The sequence below is a fragment of the Heptranchias perlo genome, chromosome 34 (genome assembly GCF_035084215.1).
Source record: "Heptranchias perlo isolate sHepPer1 chromosome 34, sHepPer1.hap1, whole genome shotgun sequence".
In the NCBI taxonomy this organism is placed as follows: Eukaryota; Metazoa; Chordata; class Chondrichthyes; order Hexanchiformes; family Hexanchidae; genus Heptranchias; species Heptranchias perlo.
Genome location: NC_090358.1, coordinates 7,983,651 through 8,008,235, shown reverse-complemented (window position 1 = coordinate 8,008,235; position 24,585 = coordinate 7,983,651). Strand labels below are relative to the sequence as shown.

The following is a 24,585-nucleotide window of genomic DNA, read 5'->3' as shown; positions in this document are numbered from 1 at the left end:
CGAACACACTGGGTGGTACCTTTACTCATTAAGTCAAGTGGAAGTGTTTATAATTAACTTTCTTTTTTGTGAATATAAAATAAAGCACTAACTGAAACAAGAAATAGTCAAACGGAACACAAGTCGACAACTAACCCAACATGAACATCGTTAAGAGACAATTTTTCCTCGTCTGGATTTTAACCTCTCCCAGGAGATTGCTTGATTACGGGGTGGATAACTGGTATATTTTATTGCACCATATCTGGATGGAGTGGGCTTGATGGGTATATTTATCTTTTCCTATGTTCATGATATTCCAATAAATCCCAATGATATTATAGATAGCCTAATGAACAGAAATAACAGTGAAGACAAAGAAAACAAAAAGAACCCAAGGTGAAAATATCAATACATAAATACATTCTATTCACAGTGCAACACCGTAGGAAGGGCCCGGAGTGGAGATGCCACAGTATTAGGTTTGTTAGACTCAGGACAGAGTTACCCTGCTTAATGCTGACGTCCCCAAAACAGGTCAGGCGTAATCCCTGGCAGTGGTGTCCTCTAGCGTTGGCGAGTTACCCAAAGTCCCAATGATTAGAGGTGGGGTTTTAATCTGAAAAGTTTGTTTTCTGAATATGACAAAGCACATCCACTATATTCAATTTTTTTCTTGATTACTTTACAGTAGAGAGAAATAGTTGGTCAAAATGCTTGTGAACCAGACAAGTCAAGAAAAAAAAAAGGTTCTACCTTCAATATGCTGCGGTGAAGCAGACATCACTCCCAACCTCCCTTCTCACCCCAGGTCCAACCTTCAACAGTGTACGTACTGACCTGTTTCTTCTGGCCTATCCTGTGAGCTCGAGCCTGAGCCTGCAAGTCATTCTGAGGATTCCAGTCCGAGTCAAAGATGATCACGGTGTCAGCGGAGGCCAGGTTAATCCCAAGCCCACCCGCTCGCGTAGAAAGGAGGAAGCAGAAGTCCTGAAAAGAGAGAGGGGGGGGGGGGGGGGGGGGAGAAAAAAAATCAAACTAACCCACACAGAGGAAAAATACATTTATGCAGCGAGGAAGCAGATTCAATGATAACTTTCAAAAGGGAACGAGATAAATACTTGGAAGGGGAAAAATCTGCAGGGCTATGGGGAAAGAGCGGGGGAGTGGGACTAATTGGATAGCTCTTTCACAGGCACGATGGGCCGAATGGCTTCCTTCTGTGCTGTATCATTCTACGATTCTTCAAGTCCGAGGGCTCGTCAAGCTTGAAGTATTTTATATTGAGAAACCTGCCTGAAGGTTGCAAAGCAGGACAGCAGATGGGGTATATCAATAAAGTGTGATTAGGCAATGCCAAACTCTGGTTTTAAAATCCTGCAAATTGTAGGAGGAAGGGACAACAGAGAGGCGAGGAATTCCATGACTCAGAGATCCTGGGAAAGAATCCATTAGAGTAGGAGACAATGTGGTGCATCTTGTTCTTAACACAAAGGGGGTGGAGAGAGGAGGAAGAGCGTGTGGGATGTACTTGGAAGGGAGGAAATTTGAGAGGAGCAATGGGCATAGCAGTATTGCTAAAAGGGAGACAAAAAAGGCAACAGATTGTGTAAGGTAATTGTAGTTCAGCTTAAATTTTTTTTAAAAAGGGTTTTGGAAAGAAAAGCAATTGTGACCAAGTGAAAGCAACAGTAAATGGGGCAAGAGGACCAACTGTGCAGTGGAAGGGTCACATACTGCAATGTGAGGCCATGTCAGACTGGCCAATGGCAAACTGACCCTTCTGACTCAAGTTTCCTTCCTGTGAATTCTTGACTCAAAGCAAGAACTGCATGTACTGGCACCCCTACCCGTTGAAGTATGCACACAGGACCAAGCACTAACTGAAAAATACTGCTGGCAACCAGTCCAATTCCTTCAGTCTATGCTCGATAACATTTATTGATCAAGGATAACTAGTAAAAACCAATTATAGAGGATAAACTTAGCAATAAATTACGCATTGAGCTACAGACAGAAGTGACAGCTGCTTTAACAGTTGCTAAGATGATAGAGAGGGAGGGGGGGGGAAGAGAGGGAGGGGGGGGGGGAAGAGAGGGAGGGGGGGGGGGGAAGAGAGGGAGGGGGGGGGGAAGAGAGGGAGGGGGGGGGGGAAGAGAGGGAGGGGGGGGGGGGAAGAGAGGGAGGGGGGGGGGAAGAGAGGGAGGGGGGGGGAAGAGAGGGAGGGGGGGGGGAAGAGAGGGAGGGGGGGGGAAGAGAGGGAGGGGGGGGGAAGAGAGGGAGGGGGGGGGAAGAGAGGGAGGGGGGGGGGGAAGAGAGGGAGGGGGGGGGGAAGAGAGGGAGGGGGGGGGAAGAGAGGGAGGGGGGGGAAGAGAGGGAGGGGGGGAAGAAGAGGGGAGGGGGGGAAGAGGGGAGGGGGGGAAGAGGGGAGGGGGGGAAGAGGGGAGGGGGGGAAGAGGGGAGGGGGGGAAGAGGGGAGGGGGGGAAGAGGGGAGGGGGGGGAAAGCGGGGGGGGGGAGGGGAGAGGGAGAGGGGAGAGAGAGGGAGGGAGAGGGGGGAGAGGGAGGGAGAGGGAGAAAGAAAGTAAGAAAAAAAGGAGAATTTTGAAGATGATCAGCCTGGAATGGAAGATATGAAGGCAAGGCTTCAGCCTCAAACTTGGATGAAACAAGCAAAGCTTTAGTAAACAATCCCAGGACGAGGGAGGGTTTACAAAACAATCCCAGAACAAACAAGGGTTCACTACGTGATTTTTGAGTGGCCTGGCTCAATTGAAGAGACATGGATCTGGTACTGGCAGAGGTGTAAATCAACAATTCCTTACCTCAGATCCTTCTGCGTTGAAGTGATCCAAAGCTTGTTTTCTTAATTCCCCTTTTATAGACCCATCTAAACGCTGCAACATGATAAAACAGAAACATCTTCAGTGCACACTCATGGATCAGCCATAAAGTCTGACATGAAGTGCAGATTTCTCATCTATTTTTATTCTGATACTAGATCCAAAAATAATCCTGGTTTATGCAGATATGCTTACTCGACAGCTGCTGAAGGATGTGCGTCACAGAGCACCTGGCCAAGAGTAGCTGGCAGGTTAGTGACTCAGTTAACGACCAAGTTTGGCCAACAATACAGCTGTGCTGTCCCCTGGCATGTCAACAGGTTCATACTCCATGAACCAGCGACAATTAAAGACATGATTAAAATAATAATGTGGGGACTGGGTGGTGAGGCCATTTGCCTCTGGGACCCACTGGGTTCACATCAGTCCAGATTGATCAGATCAAAGTCTTCTCTGGAAGAGCCCACAGACAAATGAGATCCAGCAGCTTCAATCCAGCTCTCAGAGGACGTGGGCCCACAGAACAAAATGTTGTCACTAACTGCAATCTTACTCAGAATGAGGACAGCACTGGGGTAACAGGGAAGGGAGGTTGGCTCAAGGACAGAAAGCAGGGAGCAGTGGGAAAATGGCATTTAATCGATGCTTGTTTTGGACCTGAGTGACGTAAACAATGGTGTCCCACAGGAACCAACGTTGGGACCAATGATCTTCTCCAATACAACATAGGAACATGAGTAGGCCATTCAGCCCCTCGTGCTTGCTGCACCATTTGATAAGATCATGGCTGATCTGTGATCTAACTCCATATACCTGCCTTTGGCCCATATCCCTTAATACCTTTGGTTGCCAAAAAGCTATCTATCTCACATTTAAATTTAGCAATTGAGCTAGTATCAATTGCCGTTTGCGGAAGAGAGTTCCAAACTTCTACCACCCTTTGCGTGTAGAAATGTTTTCTAATCTCGCTCCTGAAAGGTCTGGCTCTAATTTTTAGACTGTGCCCCCTACTCCTAGAATCCCCAACCAGCGGAAATAGTTTCTCTCTATCCACCCTATCCGTTCCCCTTAATATCTTATAAACTTCGATCAGATCACCCCTTAACCTTCGAAACTCCAGAGAATACAACCCCAATTTGTGTAACATATGTCCTGTTGCTTTTCCCACAGAAAGTCAGGACGAAGCAAATTCCCCTCAGTGTGCATTAGTGATGTTGCAGGAGAGACAGAGGAATCTGGAGCCTCTGGTAGAAGTGTGCAGCTGTAGGTATAATAGTGTGTCACAGACTGGTGATGCCCAAATATGGACTGTGCAACATATACAGCAACTTTAGTACATTATGTTCGTGCGAGTTTGCTGTGCGCAAATTGGCTGTCACCTTTCCAACATCAGTGACTACACTTCAAAAGTAGCTCATTGGCTGTATTGCACTTTGGGATGTCCTAAGGTTGCAAAAGGCACTATATAAATGCAAGTCTTTCTTTGTATGAAATTCTACAATTCTATCATGGCTGGTGCAGCAAATGGAAAAATGTCTTGCTCGTAATAGAGATCGCTCTTCTGATGTTGATCTAAGGCACATTAATACGGCAGAGTTGAGGGAGCTTCTGAACCTGGATAGGTACCTCGGTCTGCTTGATTCTGACATTAGGTGTGTGAAACAGAAAGTGTTCCATTGCCCAGTGCTAACATCCCTCATCTTGACAAGCACAAAGAGAAAGCACAAGTGATCTGTACATGGAAAAAGTGTACTGACCAATAATAAAAAAAATCCCAATTCATTAGACAAATTCTGAATTGCTCAGCATCGCCTGGGCTTGTTAGCATTCTGGAATTTTTCGAATTGCTTACCTGGAATGGATAGTGTTTAATGGTCAGATATTCAGCAAGGATATCCAACATTCGGACCATCTGAGAGAAGATAAGCACCCGGTTTCCTCTCTCCCGAAGCCTGGTCATCAGCTTATCCAGCAGAATCAGCTTGCCGCTGCTCTTGATCAGGTTCTGTGATAAATTGAAGCATGAAAAAATGGCTTTTGTTGAGAAACGGATAAATTTGTATTATCACACTTTGAAATTTTGCCTTATCACCCATTTAACGAACCGGGGGGTGGAAGAGGATTGTGCATGTGCTGAGTGCGGCCCCCATTGTAAATTTATGTTACAGAGAACACGTTTCCGAATTTGCAACGTTTAGTGTATGGAGGAATTTTTCGCCCTCTATTTCAAGCACTTTGCCCCAGTTACATGGAATCAGGAGGAGGCCTTTCAGCCCCTCGAGCCTGTTCCACCATTCTATTAGATCATGGCTGATCTGTATCTTAACTCCATCTACCCGCCTTGGTTCCGTATCCCTTAATTGCAGTGATATTTACAGAACACAAAAAAAATACACAGAACATCGCTGCGTAAACCTGTTTGCAGATGTTCGACCACGATGGCATACATCAGTGCCATTGTAGATTAATACATATGCCCCGCAACCATCAGAAATTTACATAAAACTGCAAAATATGAATATATTTGACTCTCTTTATTGAGAAACTATTGCACGGAGACAAGTGTAAGATAGCACCAATGTTCAAAAGAAAAATTATGATGTAAAACAGGAATTAGCAGTTAGGTGACACCAAACTTGGATTTCAGAAGTCTGTAGACTGTAGGAGGAAGAGCAGACCGAGGGAGCTGGAGTTTCAGAGCATTTGGATCCCGAGAAAGAACGAGTTGGAGGGGACGATGTTGCAATGAGTCCCGATTCGCACTTGGTGAGGACACAGAGAGGACGGAAAAAGTGCGTAGGACAGAGTAATTGGAGATGAGAGGAAAAAGAGGGAGGGATGTGAAGTGAAGCATTGACTTTAGTAGTATTCATAAATTAGAGACAAAACAGGCTGCTGGTGGTGAGGGGGGGGGGGGGGAAAGAGGTTGGACACCAGAGAGGAGGAGGAATCGAGTGTCAGATAAAAGTACTTGGAGTTCATGGAAAACAAAAGTGGAAAGTACAAGTTCAATGAAAGAAATTTAGCAATCATTTGGCTTTCATGCATTCATTCAATTGGCTGCATTTCCAGCTGAGCGATAACCAGCAGTGTTGAGGATAAATGCAGAGATAATGAAATGAGCAACTTATCGCCTGTGATTTACGTTTGCTTTACTAAGACACCCACATTTAAAGGTCTATGTGTGAAACGGTGCATTGGGGGCAAAGAGTTCCAAACACAAAAGTTTCACTCACCTGCAACACCTCCTGGTTGTTCAGGGTCTCATTCTCCTCGCACGGTTTGACCAAGTAACAGTGATTGCAGCATTTCTTCAGCTCCATCATGATGTTGAGGAAGCTCGATGAAGACCCTCTGTTCCCCCGGGTGAGCGCCTTGTAATTTCTCGTCAATATCCACCTGTATCGCGAGATCATGAGCACACAACACTAAGCCCTGATTAAACTGCAGCCACAAGTTCCCCATGAATACACACTGTAGGCACATTATAACCAACATCGTTACCAAGACATCAATGCACCAAGCCCACTCCATCCAGAGTTCATGTATGATCATTCTATCATGGACACTTCCCCACTCCCCAGGTTCCTTCTTACCTCACCAGGAAAAAAATCATTAAGCAATGCTGTTAATATCTCTGTAACCCTCGATCCTACTTCAACAGAAATAGACCCTTTTAACTAATTACCTCCTCTGGAAGTATGTTCCACATGTCCACTATCCTGTGGGATAAAACTATTTATGCAATCTCTCACCTCACACAATGCTTGTGAATTCTGTACTTGTGCCCTCTGTTCAGTGTCCCAGTTAAATACCGTGCTCACTTCAACCCTGTCTATACCTTGAGACCTGAATTGTGTTCCCCCCCTCAGTATTTTCTTCCAGCAAAATTAAGTTTAGTTGCTTGAGCGCCTGTTTACAACACATTTCCGAGAGAGGGGAAAATCAGCCAGAGATTCCACTTCAGGGTATGGATATAAGAGAAAGACAAGATCTGGCTTGTCTGTGATGCCCTCCATGGTAAAATAGCCTGCAGACACTTACTGTCAATGCTCAAACCAGGAGAATGGCCATTCGGGCAATATATTGAAGAGCGGCCAGCACCTAAGAACTGCAGGAATCAGTGAAGTGGGGTGGGGGTAATTGGAGGGATTGAAAAAAAAGACAAAATTCATTTCACGAAAAATCAGACCCTGGACGTTCACCTATTCTTGATATCCTCCTGGACTACTCCCATTACAGCGCGTGAGCTCTTACTTATAATACTGCTTCTGTGAGGCTGACATCTCCACCCTCAGAATCTGTTCAACTTTGGCAGGAAGTGATTTCTCAACATCTTTCTTAACTCTGCGCAGCAGGAAGGGTTCTAAGACCCTGTGGAGGCTTTGGAAACCATTTTCTCGTCCCTTCCCGTGCTCCTCTTCAAAGTCCTCCCAGGAATCAAACCTAGAAAAAAAATATCAGGCGTCAACTGTGCCACCTAACCTTCATAATGCATCAGAGAAAAGCAACAACTTTAGAGTATGACAACATACAGCACCTCCAGCGATGCAGCACTCCCTCAGTACTGCACTGGAGTGTCAGTCCAGATTCTGTGATTCAAGTCCTGGGGCTAATGTATCATAGAATCATAGAAGGAGGCCATTTGGCTCATCGTGCCTGAGCTGGCTCTTTGAAAGAGCTATCCAATTAATCCTACTCCCCTGCTCTTTCCCCATAGCCCTGAAAATATTTCCCAGAGGGTACACATTGAAGAGCTGTGGGATATAATTTATATCCCAGGGACCCTCATTATTTATTCTGCTTACAACACGAGTTAGGCAAGTCATTTAAGCTAGATGCAAATATTATTAACTTCAAATAAATTATAGCTGGGTAAAGGCGAAAGGAATCAGCCTAGCCTCACACTTCTGACTGCCCTACAACCCTCCGAGATCTCTGCGCTCCTCCAATTCTGGCCTCTTGCACATCCCCGATTTTCATCGCTCCACCATTGGCAGCCATGCCTTCAGCTGCCTAGGCCCTAAGCTCTGGAATTCCCTCCCTAAACCACTCCGACTCTCCTCCTTTAAGAGACTCCTTAAAACCTATCCCTTTGATCAAGCTTTTGGTCACTCGTCCTAATATCTCCTTATATGGCTCGGTGTCGAATTTTGTCTGATTACGCTCCTGTGAAGCACCTTGGGACGTTTTACTACTTTAAAGACACTGTATAAATGCAAGTTGCTGTTGTTGTTGCTAAGTATCAACACCCGCTGAAAAGTTCATGTGTGAACAGGATTGGGTTTGACTGTCAAAAAGCCCACTGATGCTCACTGTATAGGCTCATAAATAAAGGGGTTGCTTGTGCGAGGTGCTGGAGTGCAGCCTGGGCCTGTGGAGCGGGTCTTGATGTGAATGGAGTTAGGCTGATGGGGGGAGTTAGCTAAGTCTTGTTGTAAACCTCTATCTAAAGCTATTCTTGCTCCTACTTATAAGAGAGGGGTTTGCCTACTTTTCAGGCATGATGAAGTGCAGGAGTGACCAGAGCTCTTTCAGCGAGTTCTGCAGCGGTGTCCCTGTAATCAGCAGTCGATTGTTAGACCTGAAGTCGATCAGAGTCCGGTACAAGAGGGAGTCGTCATTCTTCAACCGATGAGCTTCGTCCACTCCCAGGAAGGCCCAGTTTATATTTCCCAAAACAGTCTAACAAGAAAGAAAAAACAGCTTTAATAACAATTGATGACAGGGAATTTCAACACAGAGGGAGGCCATTCAGCCAATGGAGCCAGTACTAGCGCCATGTCGGAACTTTCTAGTCTAGCCTCATTACTTTGCTCTTTCCCCATATCCTTTGATATTTTTCTTCCTTCAGTGTTTGTCTGAGTCCCGATTAAATCTCACGACCAACTTGGCTTCAACAGTTAATTATGGAAAACGCATTCCATAACCTAACAATCCTTTGCGTGAAAATATTCCTTCTAACCTCTCCCTTTATGCTACTTCTGAATTTATGCCCCTTTGTTCCTGCTCTGGTTTCTTCTCCTGTCTAACTGCCCCCACAACATGCACCATCTGCCAGCTTTACTCGATCGTCGCACAATAGACAGGCAAAGGCCAGACACTCAATGGCATGTGGAAATTAATTTTAACCCCACCTCTCTGCTTTGGCACTCCAAGCAGAATGCGCTTCCCACATTCTCCCATGTCCTGTAGGGACTTGTGGCTGCAAGAAGATTCCAAGCGAAGGCCAGGTACTCAATGAAGGAAGGGGGATATGGAAAGGAAAGCATGCCTGCTAGTGGCCTGACATGTGTACAACTCAAGAGAAGCTGCCTCACAGCCTCTTGACTAGGGAGAGAGTGCTGGTGCAGGGAAACCCAACTGAATGAAGGAGAGAAAACAGTTTAAGATGGGGGTGATATCAGAAACCTTTACTGAACCAACAGTCCCAAGGAAAACAAAAGGTAAAAGAAATGCAAGGCATCCTGATAGCTTTGACATACGGTATATCCATGTCTTAACTAAATAGGCTAGAAAGATCCCAACTTCAATCCCTAGTCTTTGCTAATAGCTGATCGCAGCCTGGGCAGCATTCGTGATACTAAAATTGGCTGCAGTACCCCTAGGACAGGGAGGGGAATCAGTGTTCACGATGCTGGGCACTATACAGTGACCCCTATTGGTAGTGAACACGTATGGATGTCAAGTGAGGATAGGATCCGGCTCGGTTGTGATATCTTACATTGTCAAATAGGCTACGATGGACAGGAGATATGGCTCCTAAGGTGAGGTAATGGAAGGACTTGTCGGAAAACTGGTCATTCTAAATCACAATGCAGGCATTCTGGGAAATCTGAAGGATTAGTTCATGAATTCCGTGAAAACTGAGACACAATCAAAAAACTCATACATCCTAGTATGCCAGGTGTTAAAAGCTCCAACTGGGGTCTGTCAAGGTTTTCAACCAATAATCTAATAAATATGCTCTTTTTCTTGCCCTGTTAGGACTAACTAACCAGAATGAATTTTGAAAGGCTATTGATATCAATTATCTATCATTCTCACCACAAGTTAGAAACCAGCAAAAAGGAAAGGAGTGAAGTATCTAATAAAAAGTTTACCCTTTATCAAACTAATTAAATCTGACTAATAGTTTCTGGTCGATCTGTCCAGTTGAATGATATCTTAGAAAAGAAACATGAGGTAGAATTGACAATCTTCAATGGTTACTAATCGTTATGTCCCTTAAGTGGGATTTATTTAGTAAAAATGAAAGTATATATAAGGCGATGCTTTTCCCACCCAATTCAGAAGGTTTCAGAGGTTAAAAGAAAGTTGCAAAGAACTTTTGAAATAAGTCTTCAAGGGCTCAAAATATTGATAGTTGGAAGGCTAAGAAAAATTAACTGTTTCATCAGACAGAAATAAGTTTGTTGAGCGTAGCACTACCGGGCTTAAGCGTGTGAACCCAGATCAAAAGGTACAGAGATCTACGTGCGTGCACGATTACTTAAGCTAGGACGACAATGGCTGCAAAAAGACACAGGCCATGGAAGGTGACTTGCTACAAGCATCCCAAAGGTGAAGCTAAGTTTCGCAAAGGAAAGGCAGAACCGCCCAGCGTTACAACAGCCAACCTCTTAAAGGGATAAGGTTAAATGTTCTACACTCTTATCACAGAGGGATTGCTAAACACTGAAAATTCATCAGTGACGCACTGAATATAAACTGTAAAATTAACATGGATAAGGCATACTGTAAACTTGGACATTTAACACAACTGTTATATTGTTACTAAGCAAAAGCTAACTAAGGCTGAGATATTGTGATACACTAAAACTACAATTGTGACTATGATCAAAACTGATTAATAATATATAACCACGTATTTACTGTAATCCTCAATATGTAACCCTGTGATGCTATTAAACGTGTTATCATGCAGTAGTGCCAGTTAATGCATCTGAGTCCAATTTTATTTTCGGTCACTCTGGCAAGTACGAGGTAATTGTCCTTGACTCTGTACTGCAGTCCTGTTGTGACTGGTTCGACTTGTATAGCTACCAATATAATTGGGACTGGGTTACGTGAGACAGTCCAAAGACAAATTAACTTGGGCATCTTGAAACATGAATGATTGATTCCAATCCAATTTTCTGATGTTTGCATGTTAGAAAAGGGGAGAAGGAACTATTATTGATTACCAATTGGGATTTCGGATAGAATATATTGCTGACATATTTTACAGGATTTAGCGTTCATTTAACAGACTGCCACCTGTAGAACTGTATATCAATAACAGAGCCAACCTCTCCAGGAAAGGGGAGTGGGAAAAATGTATCTGTGGGAAAGTCCTCAAATTCTCAGTCAGTGCCTGTGGGTTTATTACCTTATCTTTCAGCAGAATTTCATATGTCGTTATCAAGACGTTAAACTTCAGCCTCTTTGTCTGAGGATGTAGCCAGTCATATTCCCGGATCTGAAATAGAAAGCTTTACTTAGCCGCGTGACTGTGGTCAACACTCAGTGACAGCCATGCAATGATATTTATCAACAGGCCCTGAGTCATGGCCCTTAAGCATGTATTGGTTATAAGGCACACGACTGGGAATGACAAGCAGCCGTTAATGGCTCTCACAACCTCCACTGCCATTCAGAAAAAGCGCAAGGTTAGTTCCCTGATCACTCAACTGGATAAGGCAGGGAGCAGCTGAGCCATAGCTTGCACATCCCCAATTTTAATGGCTCCACCATTGGCAGCCATGCTTTCAGCTGCCTAGGCCCTAAGCTCAGGAATTCCCTCACTTATCCTCTCCGCCTCTCTACCTCTCTCTTCTCCTTTAAGACGCTCCTTATAACCTCTCTCTTTGACCAAGCTTTTGGTCACCTGTCCTAATATCTCCTAATGTGGTTCAGTGTCAAATGTTGTTTGATAACGCTCCTGTGAAGCAACTTGGGACATTTTACTACTCTAAAGTTGCTATATAAATGCAAGTTGTTGTTGTTGTTGTTGTTGTTGTAGAGAACTGAAAGGTTCCAGGTTCTATATCCCTGGTCTGTTATCTGATCTCAGCTAGGTCAACAGAAGCTATCGTTACAATTTGTCTCAAAGCTCCTGGGTAGGGAGGGGAAAACTGGCTAGTGCTCTCAAATCTTGATCACTGTCCAATATCCTTTGATGGAAACGTGCGAGGAGTCAGCAAGTGAGGACAAAATGGTGTTTGACTGTGCTGACCTCACCTTCAAATCGCCTGCTCAAAAATGAAAAAACATCACCTGGACAATGTAGTGAAGGACACCAAGCCCAATGATATCCTAGCAAGAGCATGGTATGCCCACAGAAACATATCTCAGCCTGATAACTGAATGACACCCTGAACCCGTGGAAACATAACCCAGCCTGATAATGGAAAAGCACTCATGCAAATGTAGCTGAGCGCGAGTACTGAAGGGCACTCCAAGCCCATAGGTCTGGAGGAGAAAAAACAAATCCCGTTGGTAACGTGAGTTCTGAGACATGGTCCCAGCCAAGACATTAGCCAGTTTCTCGGATGCTGTTTAACTTGTAGCCCATTTCTCGCATTTGATGTGATTTCAAATTCCCACAATTCCCAGATCTCCACCAAGTGTTTGTAAACAAGATTCCGCACTGACCGTATTGCGACTCATGACATCACCGATGTAGACAACCACGTTCATGTTGGGATCCCAGATGTCGAACTCTCTCTGCCAGGAGGGGAGGGTGGACAGCGGGACAACCAGCAGGAAGGGACCATAGAGCAGATGCTGGTTGAATAAGTTTGAGAGAAACGAGATGGTCTGGATTGTTTTACCCAAACCCATTTCATCGGCCAGGATCACACTGTTACACCTGGTGGGAAGTGAAGAGGAAAAAATACAATCAATTAGCGAACCTACTAAGCCAAGGGAAGTGCGTGACTAGAATTCAGAAGTAAACAAACTATTTAAACACCAAAAGTAATTATTGAGGATTTAATCATGAACTCTTTTTGCAGTAGTTTCAAGCATTAAGTATTCAACCGTAATTTTCTGAAGTACCAAAGAATCACAATCCCATTGCTTCTTTTAATTAATCTCTGTTTTGTTTTAAAATAGGGCTGGCAATGAAAGATAGCACTGCAGCTAGTTCCTGCCCACACTAGGTTTCAGTTCCAAGTCCTGGTAACGGGGATAGGTATCTGTGAATGATGCGACTGATCCATTATAGCCAAAACACTACTCTTCATCTCCTGAAGCTGCTGACACTTGGTGGGATGCACAGGTACCCAAAGCCCTCCTGCATCTCACCCAAGAGGCCATTCTTCACGTGTGAGCCTAGGCCTATTTGACCGTGGGAAACATCACAACTGATGCTGATCCCGTCCACAACCAATGTCCAAGCACTTTCCCGCTGGGGTCACTGGACAGTCACCAAGAACCCTGGTTGCTTTCTTCCCCTCCTTAACCCAAGGATACCGAGGCCAACTATAAAAGCTCGAAGTGTCGCCCAGCTGAAATAAATTCAATCCAATTCATCACAACTCTGATTACATCCAAATCCGTACTTGCACCAGGAGTGAACGAGCCAGTTCAGACCCTCAAGTTGGTAATCCCTCAATTCCATGCCCTCACTACCGATGTAGGAAGGCTGCTTCTTCATGGCAACGAACCTAGGCCGCTGTTTCAGGACCTGGAAAAGATTAATTGAGTTTCTATTTATTTCTTAATACAAGAACAAGCTAAGTCCCTTGTGAATAGACAGAAAATACAAACCCCATCCACAGTCGGTGAATGGATAATTTGATAGACTTGCACAGCAAACAAGGCATACCCATGGAATATCTGACTCGCCTCAAGACATACCACCTCACTTGTCAACAGAAAAATAAGTACAGCATCACTCACCCCCATTGTAATCGTCTTTGGCAGGCACACAAAGAGAATATAATAAAGGGGAGGAACAAACATAATGGAAGTATTATTTCAGTGAGCAAGTGGCAAATCTGTGCAACGGCCTCCCTAAGGAGAGGGTGGTAGCAGAGTGTTGATTCATTCAAATGCAAATTAGATAGATTTCTTTCTGAAAGCAACATTCTGGAAAACAGTATAGGAATAATTTGAGACATGACATGTGTTAAGTGTAGCATGTTTGGGAGGAACAGATAACTTTGGACCTGTGGGTTCCCAAAACGGGTTTTTCTCTCATCATGTCTGGGTCTGTTGTGGACTAATTGATAGAGACTAATTGCTATGATTAGTTAACAACTCCATTATCATTGTATCATGCGACTACCAGGATGGTAGAAGGTGAATAAGATGGGCTTTGGTCTTTCTTCGTCTAGCTGTTCCTAACTATTTACACTGGAGAAAAGATTTTTAAAACTGTGAAGAGCTTTGGTATTGTGAATAGAAAAAGGCTCCTTTGGTTGGGGAGTCAGTGATGAGGGATCATCGATTTAAAATAGTCACAGAGAGTGAGGAGTGCGGTTCGAAGAAATCTCTTCACACAGAGTTGTTAGAGCATGGAATACTTTGCCTCAGGAAGTAGTTGAGGCAGAGACCATTGTATCCTTTAAGGGAAGAGTAGATAAACATTTGAAGCAGAACATACAGAGCTGTGCAGAAAGAGCAAGACAGTGGGATTAGTTTTGGATTGCTCTAGCAATGAGCTAGCACAGATACAATGGGCTGAATGGCTCTTCTTCTGTGCTGTAAACCTCTGTTTTCATGTGGACATAAAAGGTCCTCTATTAATGATGAAGCAACAAGTAACCGAACTTTGGACAGTGCTGTCGGCTTCACTGATTGTAAACAATTTTACAACACCAAGTTATAGTCCAACGATTTTATTTGAAATCTGCTTCACTGATGGCTGAAGAAACTCCCAGGCTCCAATCCCAGGCTGTCTTGAGCTAGCAGATTTCAGCCAGTGTAGTGGTAGAGATGCTACTAGAGGTTTCAGTGTCCCTGGACTAAGGAGGAAATTTTAGCCCGTGTTTCCACCCCGATTGCTATCCAATGACCCCCTGCAGGAAAGTGTGCATGTGTGACACTGAGAGTGGACATGATTGGGCTTGGATGTGATGTGATGTCTCTGTGGTTGAACAGCCTACTGAAATGCACTGCTCTGGACTCACACGTGCTACATGGGTACTTATTCAGCTGGCACCTGTATCCATCACAAGTCAGTGACTTCAGGAAGGGAGGGGAGAAAACAATTTTTAAAAAACTGTTACAATCTACATTATCAGGAACACCAGTGGTCACATTTCCATTTCCTGAACCAAAGAACCATCAAATCATTGAGATCCAGTGCCATAAAGCTGATTCTAACCCTCTCTTTTTCTTATATCTTCGCCTACCTTTTACCAATAAGTTGGGATTTCACTCCCCTAAAACAGGGGTTAGTTGTGAAAATAGTTAATCACAATCTGATTAGTTTGAAGCGAGATACAATAAACCAACTGGGCAGAAAATAGCTCAAAACTGGAGCAACATTACGCAGCAACTGGGAAGCAAACTGTGTAAAAGTACCGGCACCATCAACGCAGGCGCAACACTAGGGACAAAGTGCTGAGCGTTACTAAAGCATCAGCAAAGCCCAGTCTGTAACCCTCACACCTCTCAGGCAGAAGGTCGCGAGTTCAGGCGCCACTGTGAACTTGAGCAAATAATCTCGGCTGACACGCCAATGGAGTGCTACGTTGTGAGAGGTGCCTTTTTTTTTGGATGAGACGTGAAACCGGGACATCATCTGCCCTTTTAGGTGGACGTAAAGGATCCCAAGACATTTTTCAAAAAAGGTCGGTGGGGGGGGGGGTTCTCCTGGACAACTTTTATCCCTCAACCAAAAATAGATTAACTGGTCATATGTCTCATTACTGTTATGGGGCCCTGCTACATGCAAATCAGCTACTGCATTTGCCTATGTAACAAAAGTAAATTACATCTGATGAAGTAATTCATTGATTGATAAGTGCTTTGGAGCATCCCGAGATTGAGAAAGGTGCTATTGTAAATGCAAAATTCTTTAATCTAATCTTCTTTAGTCAATAGTTTCATTTCCAACTCGCCAGCTACATCCTCCCCTAATGGCCATTTTAGTCATTTCCCCAAAAATAATGTAAGTTAAACTAGATAAAGTGACATGACCAGGTGGCATTGCATCTGGGTCTTGTTTTTCCCTGACGCTTGACAACCAGTGTGCAAGTGAACCATGCAAACCTTTAAAGGTCCCTGGGCGCTGTCTCTGGTTTGTGCTGAGTTCGCTGATCTCAGCCCAGGTAGCAATAGGGGTGTGTCAATCAATCAACTTCAGTGGCGCTGGGCTGGGAAAAGGAAGGAAAGGTAAACAAGGGGTTTCACGCCCGACTGATATCCAGCTACTCCTGTTGGTGTAGACACTGGACGAGGACATAACTGGGCGCAGCTGTGCTTTCCACACAGTCGAATAGCCAGATAAGTCACACCGTCTGTGAAACACTGCTACTTGGGTGGACGTTGGTGGCTATGAAATCCATATCCAAAAATCAACGCCTTAAGGAGAGAGGTCAGGAAGTAAAATTGGGCAACAGTGGTTTACTGTGCCCTACATCCATACGAATTAAAAATTCCACCTCCTCTTCCATCTCACCCGTGCAACTTGTGAATGGAAACCAGTCCAGTTTTTAGTGTAATGTATTAAAAAAAAAATCACATTTAACACAAACGTGGTACCTTCGCGTATGACAATCACCTTGCTGTCTTTCGAGGGAATGGTTTTGGAACTGTGGCGGTTATGGAAGGCATCGATGCACGCCTGGAACTTTCTGGAAATAAGCGCTCCATCCTCCCAGCTGCAGTCCACGTATGGCAAACCCATCCACTTACAAAGGTAGTCAGGCTGGCCAGAGGATGATGTTTTGTGGCTGGAATGTGCTACAGCATATGGGGTAAATAAGAGTCACTACCTCGGTGCCAACATGCTCCTTACTGCAAACAGCTATAAATTTTTTAAAAATGTTTTGTTTATTCATTCTCCAGTTGTGGGGGTCGTTGGCAAGGTCAGCATTTATTGCCCATCCCCAGATGCACTGATACAACTGAGTGACTTGCCAGGCTACTTCAGAGGGCAGGTAAGAATCCACCACATTGGTATGGGACTGGAGTCACATATAGATCTGATCGGGTAAGGACGGCAGGATTCCTTCCCTAAAGGTCATTAGTGAACCAGTTGGGTTTTTTACGACAGTTTCATGGCATGATAGCAGCACTTTATTTCCAGAATTTTTAAACTGATTTCAAATTCTCAAACTGCCATGATGGGATTCAAACTCACATTGTCTGGATTATTGATCCAGGCCTCTGGATTACTAGTCTAGTAACACAACCACTAAAATATGAAGCACTGTATTAATTTCCCCTATTGGCTCAATTCTCTGCTCATTGTGGCACTTTGCCCTACAGACCAGGAACACTTAGATATGATCCCCAGTTTGTGCTGAATTAGCTTATCGTAGCAAGGGTAGGGGATGGAAACGAGCCAGAATTCCACTTCCAATTACTATCTGGTGATGCCTGCACATTGGGTGAGAACAGGATCAGCCTCAGCTACGATGCTTCCCCTCCTGGGTCAGATGGCCTGCTGACACTCAAGATCCAGGCTCACGCATGCAGGGTGACCATCTGGGCAAGGTAGCAGGAATCCTCAAATGGGACACCTTGCATCGGCTAATGTCGTGATGCAGCTTAAGAGAAAAGAAGGAAAAAACACTTTTATTTCCACACCATCTACACCAATGGCAGATCTGCACAGAGCAGCAGTCAAGAGCACCTCAGGTGGCCACCTAACCAAAGGACATGTGGACTGTACCCCTGCCTGTAGTCTGAAGCAGCACATCATGATGGCAGTATTCCTTGCCATGCACAGAAACTGGTCTCTGACTTTCAAACTGCCTTGTAAGAGAACAACTTGCATTTATATAGCGCCTTTAACATAGTAAAACATCCCAAGGCACTTCACAGGAGAGTTATCAGACAAAATTTGACACCGAGCCACATAAGGAGAAATTAGGATAGGTTGGTCAAAGAGGTAGGTTTTAAGGAACGTCTTAAAGGAGGAGAGAGAGGTGAAGAGGTTGAGGGTGGGAATTCCAGAGCTTCCTAGGCAGCTGAAGGTACGGCCGCCAATGGTGGAGCGATTAAAATCGGGGATGCGCAAGAGGCAAGAATTGGAGGAGCGCAGAGGAGGTTACAGAGATAGGGAGGGTGAGGCCACGGAGGGATTTGAAAACAAGGATGAGAGTTTTAAAATCAAGGTATTGTCAGACAGGGAGCCAATGTAGGTCAGTGAGTACAAGGGGTGATGGGTGAACGGGACTCGGTGTGAGTTAGGATAACAATCCCAGATGTCAATATAAACCAGATACAAAGGACTGAGACAATGTCCATGTTGGTCTCCCAGGATAGGATTAGTGAGAGACAAGGGAATTGAGGCAGAGAAACCACCGGCAGATATTTTGTACCAAAGAGTGACAGGAAATACTTACGTGGGAATTCGGAGTGAGTGGACGAAGATTTACTGGTTTTCATAGCTGGGGAGAAAGAAATCTTTATTCAGTACAGGTTGAGTCAACACACTCAAAGCTTCATTCAACAGACACTTAAATCCATTCACAAAAAACTGAAGACACTTGTTACGTCGCTGGTGCACACAATTATTTACAGAATGGTTTCAAAAAACATTTTAATACAACAAATGCAGTATTATTGGACAAGCATGTTTTGGAGTACAAGTGCCTTGTTTTATCCATAAGGTACTTCTGTATGGACAGCACACACTGGCAGCAAAAGTGTTTTTATTGTACTAACGGCCAACTGTTCTATAAAGAAGGCAAACTCCAAGCCTTCGACGACACCAGCGACCCAGCTCTTTATAGGTTCTGCAAGTAGAGGTTAAGGTCGTAATAAAACAGCAACTCTTGATTCACTGGGGGTGGATGCTGTAAAAAGGCATAGCACACTCTGGGTCACAGGTCTGCAATTAAGGGCTGGATGCCCCAAGCCCTGGCCACTGTATAAACTAACTAATTTCACGGAATGAGGCCTCCCTATAGGACCTGGTAAGACTGTTTTTCCAATAACACAGATCAGAATTCTGTGGGCTCATTGTGAACCCCATGGTTAACAGAAACCTCCGACAAGACACGTAAACATTACTTTTCCTCCCCTCCCCTCCTGAAGGCATCGACTCCTTCCTGAGCTATAAGCACCCTAAGTGCCTATCGCACTCTAGTACCTCGCCCAAGCCTCCATCCTTCACCCGTGAGCCTGAACAGTGGGGGTTCCATGGAGGGTATCACAGCCAACCCCATCCTTGAGACTGTGACGGGCGATGGGGGAAATGGCAAATTTCAGTCAAGCTTCATGTTGAAATGAGCTGCAGGAACAGTGCACACCTTGTGGCATTATAATGACATAGGATTAGATCATCTCATGCAGCATCATTTATCTGCAATATCAGGATAACGTTTGTATGTGCACGCTCAGCACATGGTTCCCCCTGAACCTAGGGTACCTTTGGACGATAAGTGCAGGATGCAGAATGAAGAGAAAAGGGAATGGCAGCAGTGAAGTTAAGACAGAGGTTAATATCAGCATTTTAATGTTTACAGATATCAGAAGTACTGTCGTACATAACATTAAGTATAAGACAACTCAAAAGGCCTGAAATCATTCATGGAAATAACTATAGAAACCATTGATATGAAATATTTTAAATAAAAGTTTCAGTAAATAATGTTGGCGACAATATTAAAGTGCTTGGAACTTCTGCCTGGAATCTAATCTCAGCTTTGCCTCGATAGCTGGGAAGAAGAGCAGGACTGGGTTGGGCAAATACCACAGCACATTGTGGTTTGGAAATGTGCAGATTGGCATCGACTAAGCTGGCAAGGAATGGGGAGCCAGATGGTGTTCTAACCAAGATGGTTTGGCAGCTATAGCTATGGGTTGGACCGACCCATTTTCCTGACCCCAGCATTTGGGGAGGGGGCCGGGAAGAGGAGAGAGAGAGAGAGAGAGAAAACATGGTTAACACACCACCTTACTAAGTCACCATGTGACTTAACACTGTAGTTTCCATTGCAGTCCTCAGAAAGGAGCCTATAGATTAATACACTGTGCAATCCAGGCAACGACTGCAGCTCTGATTCAGCAATCAAGTTCTCTGAAAATGGTATTCCACCACTCAGGAGATTTTAAAGAAAAACAGAACACCATCAAATCCGTACCTGAACGGGAAGCTGCTGAACGCAGGCAGTGTGGAGAAGCGGCAAATTTAAAGTAGAAAATCTCAATAGAACAAAGCATGCTTCTTTGACAAATTTTAAACACAAAAACAGAGAAAACCTCCTTTTGCATAATAGAAAACAAGTTCAGGTCATTGTTAACAGCAGCTAGCTTTTCAATAAACATCAATAGGAAAGGCATTCAAAGGCATAAACTTTCCACAATTGTACTTCCTTTCTGTCTTTTCTTTCCCTTTGGATTATAGAAAAACACATGCTGCAATTTTAACAGTCTATTAATTTCTCTTCTTGATATTCAAAATACTCAGCCAGTTCCTTACCAATCACTCTCTCCACGATCTGGTATTGCTTGTTGAGGTCGAAAGCCATTTCCTGCTGACAGTTATAATACTCTATATCTTCTGGAGATGCTTTGGACAGCCTGAAATCAAGAATACAGAATAACTGAGGGGCAATCTTCAGGTATAATATGATTACTGGTCAAAGGATGCCATAACTGCTTTGATACTAAGATTTTGATGTTACCCTTAATGTTTAACAGCCCTTCCCCTCATTTTATTTGTTGGACAATGAAATCTGATTCAATCTTCAGACATCGGTACAGAAAGCCTAGAGCAGCAGGTAGAGTCATTTTCCCCTTTTAAAAAATGTACTTTCCTGCCTCTTTAAAGGTCACTGAATGCAACACAAACAAGCATCATGAGCTCACTTGCCAATGTAAAATGGTCCCTGTTCCCATGCCAGTGTCTGGCTCGCTTGCCCTTAAACAAAACTGTCACAATTGTCAGCTGAATGACTTGTCGCGGAGGCTGTTAAATGTTAAGAATGTGTAAACATACAAATGGCTCAGAACTTCACACTGAAATGACTCTCCAACCCCACTAGTTACCGTTTCTCCTTTAATAATTAAACAGTGAACTAGAAGCTGGGCCTCAGTTGTTGGTCTTTACCCAAAAAGAAAATGACTGCCACTGAAGCATGAATTCACAAGATCTCAGCATCATCACTGCTGCCACTAGGATCTCAGTAAAAAGTAACAGTGAGCGTGTGAAATTTTCTACTGAAAAAAAAATCTAGTGCAATTCTAGACGATGCCCTTCCAAAGTCTGGCTGCATCTGGGGAGTGCTTTACGTGACGTGGCATCTCATGGTTGCCCTGGAGACAGAGCTGTGGAGACTTTCATCCCATCCGCCTGGGCTGGATTCAAGTCTGGGACCCAAAGATCAAAGCAAGCTAAGTCAGTGCAGCACCCAGTCCTAAATGATACTTGACTTCAAATGCATTTTAAACTTATTCTACGTACACTACAGCTTGTGCTTCCTCACATGCAGAAGACATCTCAAAGTGCTTTTCATTAAGACAGACAAAATAGTGGACTTCAACCGAAGGAAAAAAACTGGAATCTATCTGCATTGATGACAAAGCTCCAACACAAAGGTCATACAGTGGTTAACAGTTCAGTAAGAGAGCCATACATTACCACTGCTTTACTTCATCCTCCTTTTTGATGAAGTTCTCTAATTTCTTTAGTCCTTTCACTTTCTGCTGTCTCAATGACTCTTCGCTCTCCCAGGTGTTGTGGATGTATGACCAGCCCTTCCACTTGATCAGATATTGCACCTCTTTTTCATCCTTCTCCGGATCGAAGTCCGCCCCTGGATTCCCGTCAGCCTCGACTGCATAGACTGTGGTCGGGGCTCCGATGGCTGCGAGTCGGCCAATGGGAAAGAAAAATGTATTGGACTGATTCCAAATCATCAGCTCCCCCAATTGCTCAATTACTAAATGTGTTACTGTACGGACCAGGCAGGCCCCACTTTCAATCCCTGTATACTGAGTTATTTTAGTTGGGTCAATGGCAACGCTACAATTTTTGTTTTATTCGTTCATTGGATGTGGGCGTCGCTGGCAAGGCCAGCATTTATTGCTCATCCCTAATTGCCCTTGAGAAGGTGCTGGTGAGCCGCCTTCTTGAACCGCTGCAGTCCGTGTGGTGAAGGTTCTCCCACAGTGCTGTTAGGTAGGGAGTTCCAGGATTTTGACCCAGCGAGGATGGTACCTTCACCACTGCTACGTTAAGGAGGGGAATCAAAGCTGGACAAAGTACAGTTGGCTTCTGTTATCAGAACTGAATGCAAGCAAGTTTCCAGGAGGATGAGACTCACCATGCCTGATACTAAGCTTTCCGATGCTACTTGTTGTACCAGTGTCCACACCCAGTAGTAGCATTATGTTTGACATAATGACAGTAAATGCAGCAGTTCCACTTCCCCCACTACCCTCAGGATTTTCCAGTAAGGACAGCCAACATGGTGAGATTTCAGAAGGCTGCTAAAAAAAAATCTACCTCTCTTAGGTAGGAGATATTTTTTTTTTGAAAAAGAGAGTGAGAGCCTGCGAGAGCGAATGGACAAGGGAGAGAGGAACAGCGAGAGAAAACGCACAAGCGAGAAGGGAGCGCGCAAGGCAGCAGAGGGACAGAGGAGTGAGAAAGGGAGAGAAAGGGGCAGCGAGACAGACAGACTCACACACAGACTGAACTTACCTGTCCCTGCCTTGTCCTAAGTAATGCTAAGTTTGTATAAAAACAGAAAACTTTGCTCTGCACAGCAGGCCAGTCAGCATCAAAAAGAGTAAGTGAATGATTTCAGTGGGACACTTTATCGGGACTGATTGATCACTCAAATCGTTAATCTCTCTTTCTTTCAGCTTCTGACCAACCTGTTGTGTATTTCTAGAATTTTCAGCATTCACATTTTTTCTATCTGTCTCATGTTCGGCTGAAACAGAAACTCCCATTTTTAGATTAAGATCTTAGACAATTTTCTAGTTCTATTTCAAACCTAAACTGGCCAGAAGAGAAACCAATCCAAGGATATTTTGGAGCTAAAAGCAGGAGCTTCTCTTCTGCCAGATGGAGAGATTACAGGGAGGGATGCACCATTCATTACACCAAATGAAGATTCCTCACACAGCTCACCTCCTTTTTTCCCAGTGCGGGAGTCCATCACTTTCTCGATGGTTTCGCTGTCATCATTCTCCTCCAGTGCTGGCTCTCCTGTAACTTCGATGAGATCATCTGAATCAGTCTCAAAATCATCATCTTCTTTATAACTGCAAACACAACGACAGTCAGATTATAAAGCCATCTTCTGCTGCTCTTGGGACTGCAAGCCAATCCTTTCGAAACCAAATCAGGGGCCACTGCACAGAGTTCCCAGGATTATCTCCCCCATCTCTAATTTCAGGATATGGCAGGGGGGTTGGGGTTGGGGGGGGGGGGGAAAGAGAGGAGAATTGCTGATTGCAATACAGCGACAATTAGAATTACAGCTCAAACCAGCATGGTGAATGGAATGCCAAGGAATATGAAATGTTGGAACTGAACAAATCTCAAATGGGAAGCCAAACAAATTGATGACTGTCCAAGCTCAAGTCCAGAGAAATGGCATTAGTGTACTACCTGTGAGGTGAGGTGTATTCAAGATAAAGCCGGGAGGGTCCTCAAAACTACAAGAGGCAAAGACCAGCTGAGGCTTAGATCCAGGCCTACCACCAACCAGGAAGAAGAGGAAAATAGCTTTGAACGATTTAAAAAGGCTGCTCACCCTGCACGAGCTTTGTAGATTTAAAAAAATTCTTCCCATTGATTTTCTGCTCTTATCTTTCTCTCTCAAAAGGTGGTAACTCATGTTGGATACAGTTCCACTAGGAGTGGCACTTTAACACCTCGCCCAACGAACCATTTTTTGGAGACCGCTATCTATTCCACAATTGGAAGGAATATCATAGTATCCAATTTCAACCTTTGAACTCCACAAAGAAAAATCGTCCAGCATTGAACAGCTCAGATAAGGTAAATCCAGAATATTAGACATGATAAGGTGCTATATAAATGCTTTCTAAATTTAAAATAAGGTAGGATAATAGGGCCAGATGGTATAATTATAAACTGGTGAAAACAAAATTAGGACAGATACCAGACTCAATCTCTTCACACAAAGGTAGATGAGAATGATCTGTCAGACAGGAGTGTAGAGCCATGGGCCAACACCAACACTGGCATAGCAGAGGAAGGAATTTCATACAAACATGTTAGGCACTCATACTCTAGTATCCCACAGTGTAATTTCAAGGCTACAGGCTTTAGGGGAGTTCTAAGCATGGTTGACTGCGACAGTTAGAATACTATAAGAATGGTTTCATTGGGGAAAATGGAATTTTCCTGTCCTTGACCTTTCTAATGTTACCACCGCAGGGAGATCAGAAGACCCATCCCCCATCACTACCTCCAGCAAAGTCTGGTTTCACATCTCTGACCCAGTTACATGATGGACTCAGTGAGCAGTGAGATTTTCAATGGTGAATGGAAGGACTTTTAGACAAAGTCACAGACTCCACTAACCTCACATTTTTGATCACACACTTGCGCGTTTGTCGCTTGGGAGTGTCGTCATCATCATTGTCGTCATCAGAAGAATCCCTCCTCCTTA

General features: G+C 44.2%; 1 protein-coding gene across 1 annotated transcript in view; it reads right to left on the bottom strand.

The window, feature by feature from the left end:
* Window positions 1–24,585, bottom strand: part of chd2 (chromodomain helicase DNA binding protein 2) — an 88,327-nt gene that overhangs the window by 27,165 nt on the left and 36,577 nt on the right. The window contains exons 7-21 of the mRNA XM_067971132.1: window positions 24,498–24,581; window positions 23,073–23,206; window positions 21,573–21,798; window positions 20,412–20,512; window positions 18,331–18,375; window positions 16,539–16,720; window positions 13,369–13,493; window positions 12,458–12,674; window positions 11,193–11,282; window positions 8,316–8,506; window positions 7,079–7,267; window positions 6,058–6,220; window positions 4,674–4,826; window positions 2,804–2,875; window positions 820–969 (exon numbers count right to left, since the gene is read on the bottom strand). Coding sequence (XP_067827233.1) covers window positions 820–969; window positions 2,804–2,875; window positions 4,674–4,826; window positions 6,058–6,220; window positions 7,079–7,267; window positions 8,316–8,506; window positions 11,193–11,282; window positions 12,458–12,674; window positions 13,369–13,493; window positions 16,539–16,720; window positions 18,331–18,375; window positions 20,412–20,512; window positions 21,573–21,798; window positions 23,073–23,206; window positions 24,498–24,581 — 2,122 coding nt within the window. The remainder of the gene's footprint in view (window positions 1–819; window positions 970–2,803; window positions 2,876–4,673; window positions 4,827–6,057; window positions 6,221–7,078; window positions 7,268–8,315; window positions 8,507–11,192; window positions 11,283–12,457; window positions 12,675–13,368; window positions 13,494–16,538; window positions 16,721–18,330; window positions 18,376–20,411; window positions 20,513–21,572; window positions 21,799–23,072; window positions 23,207–24,497; window positions 24,582–24,585) is intronic.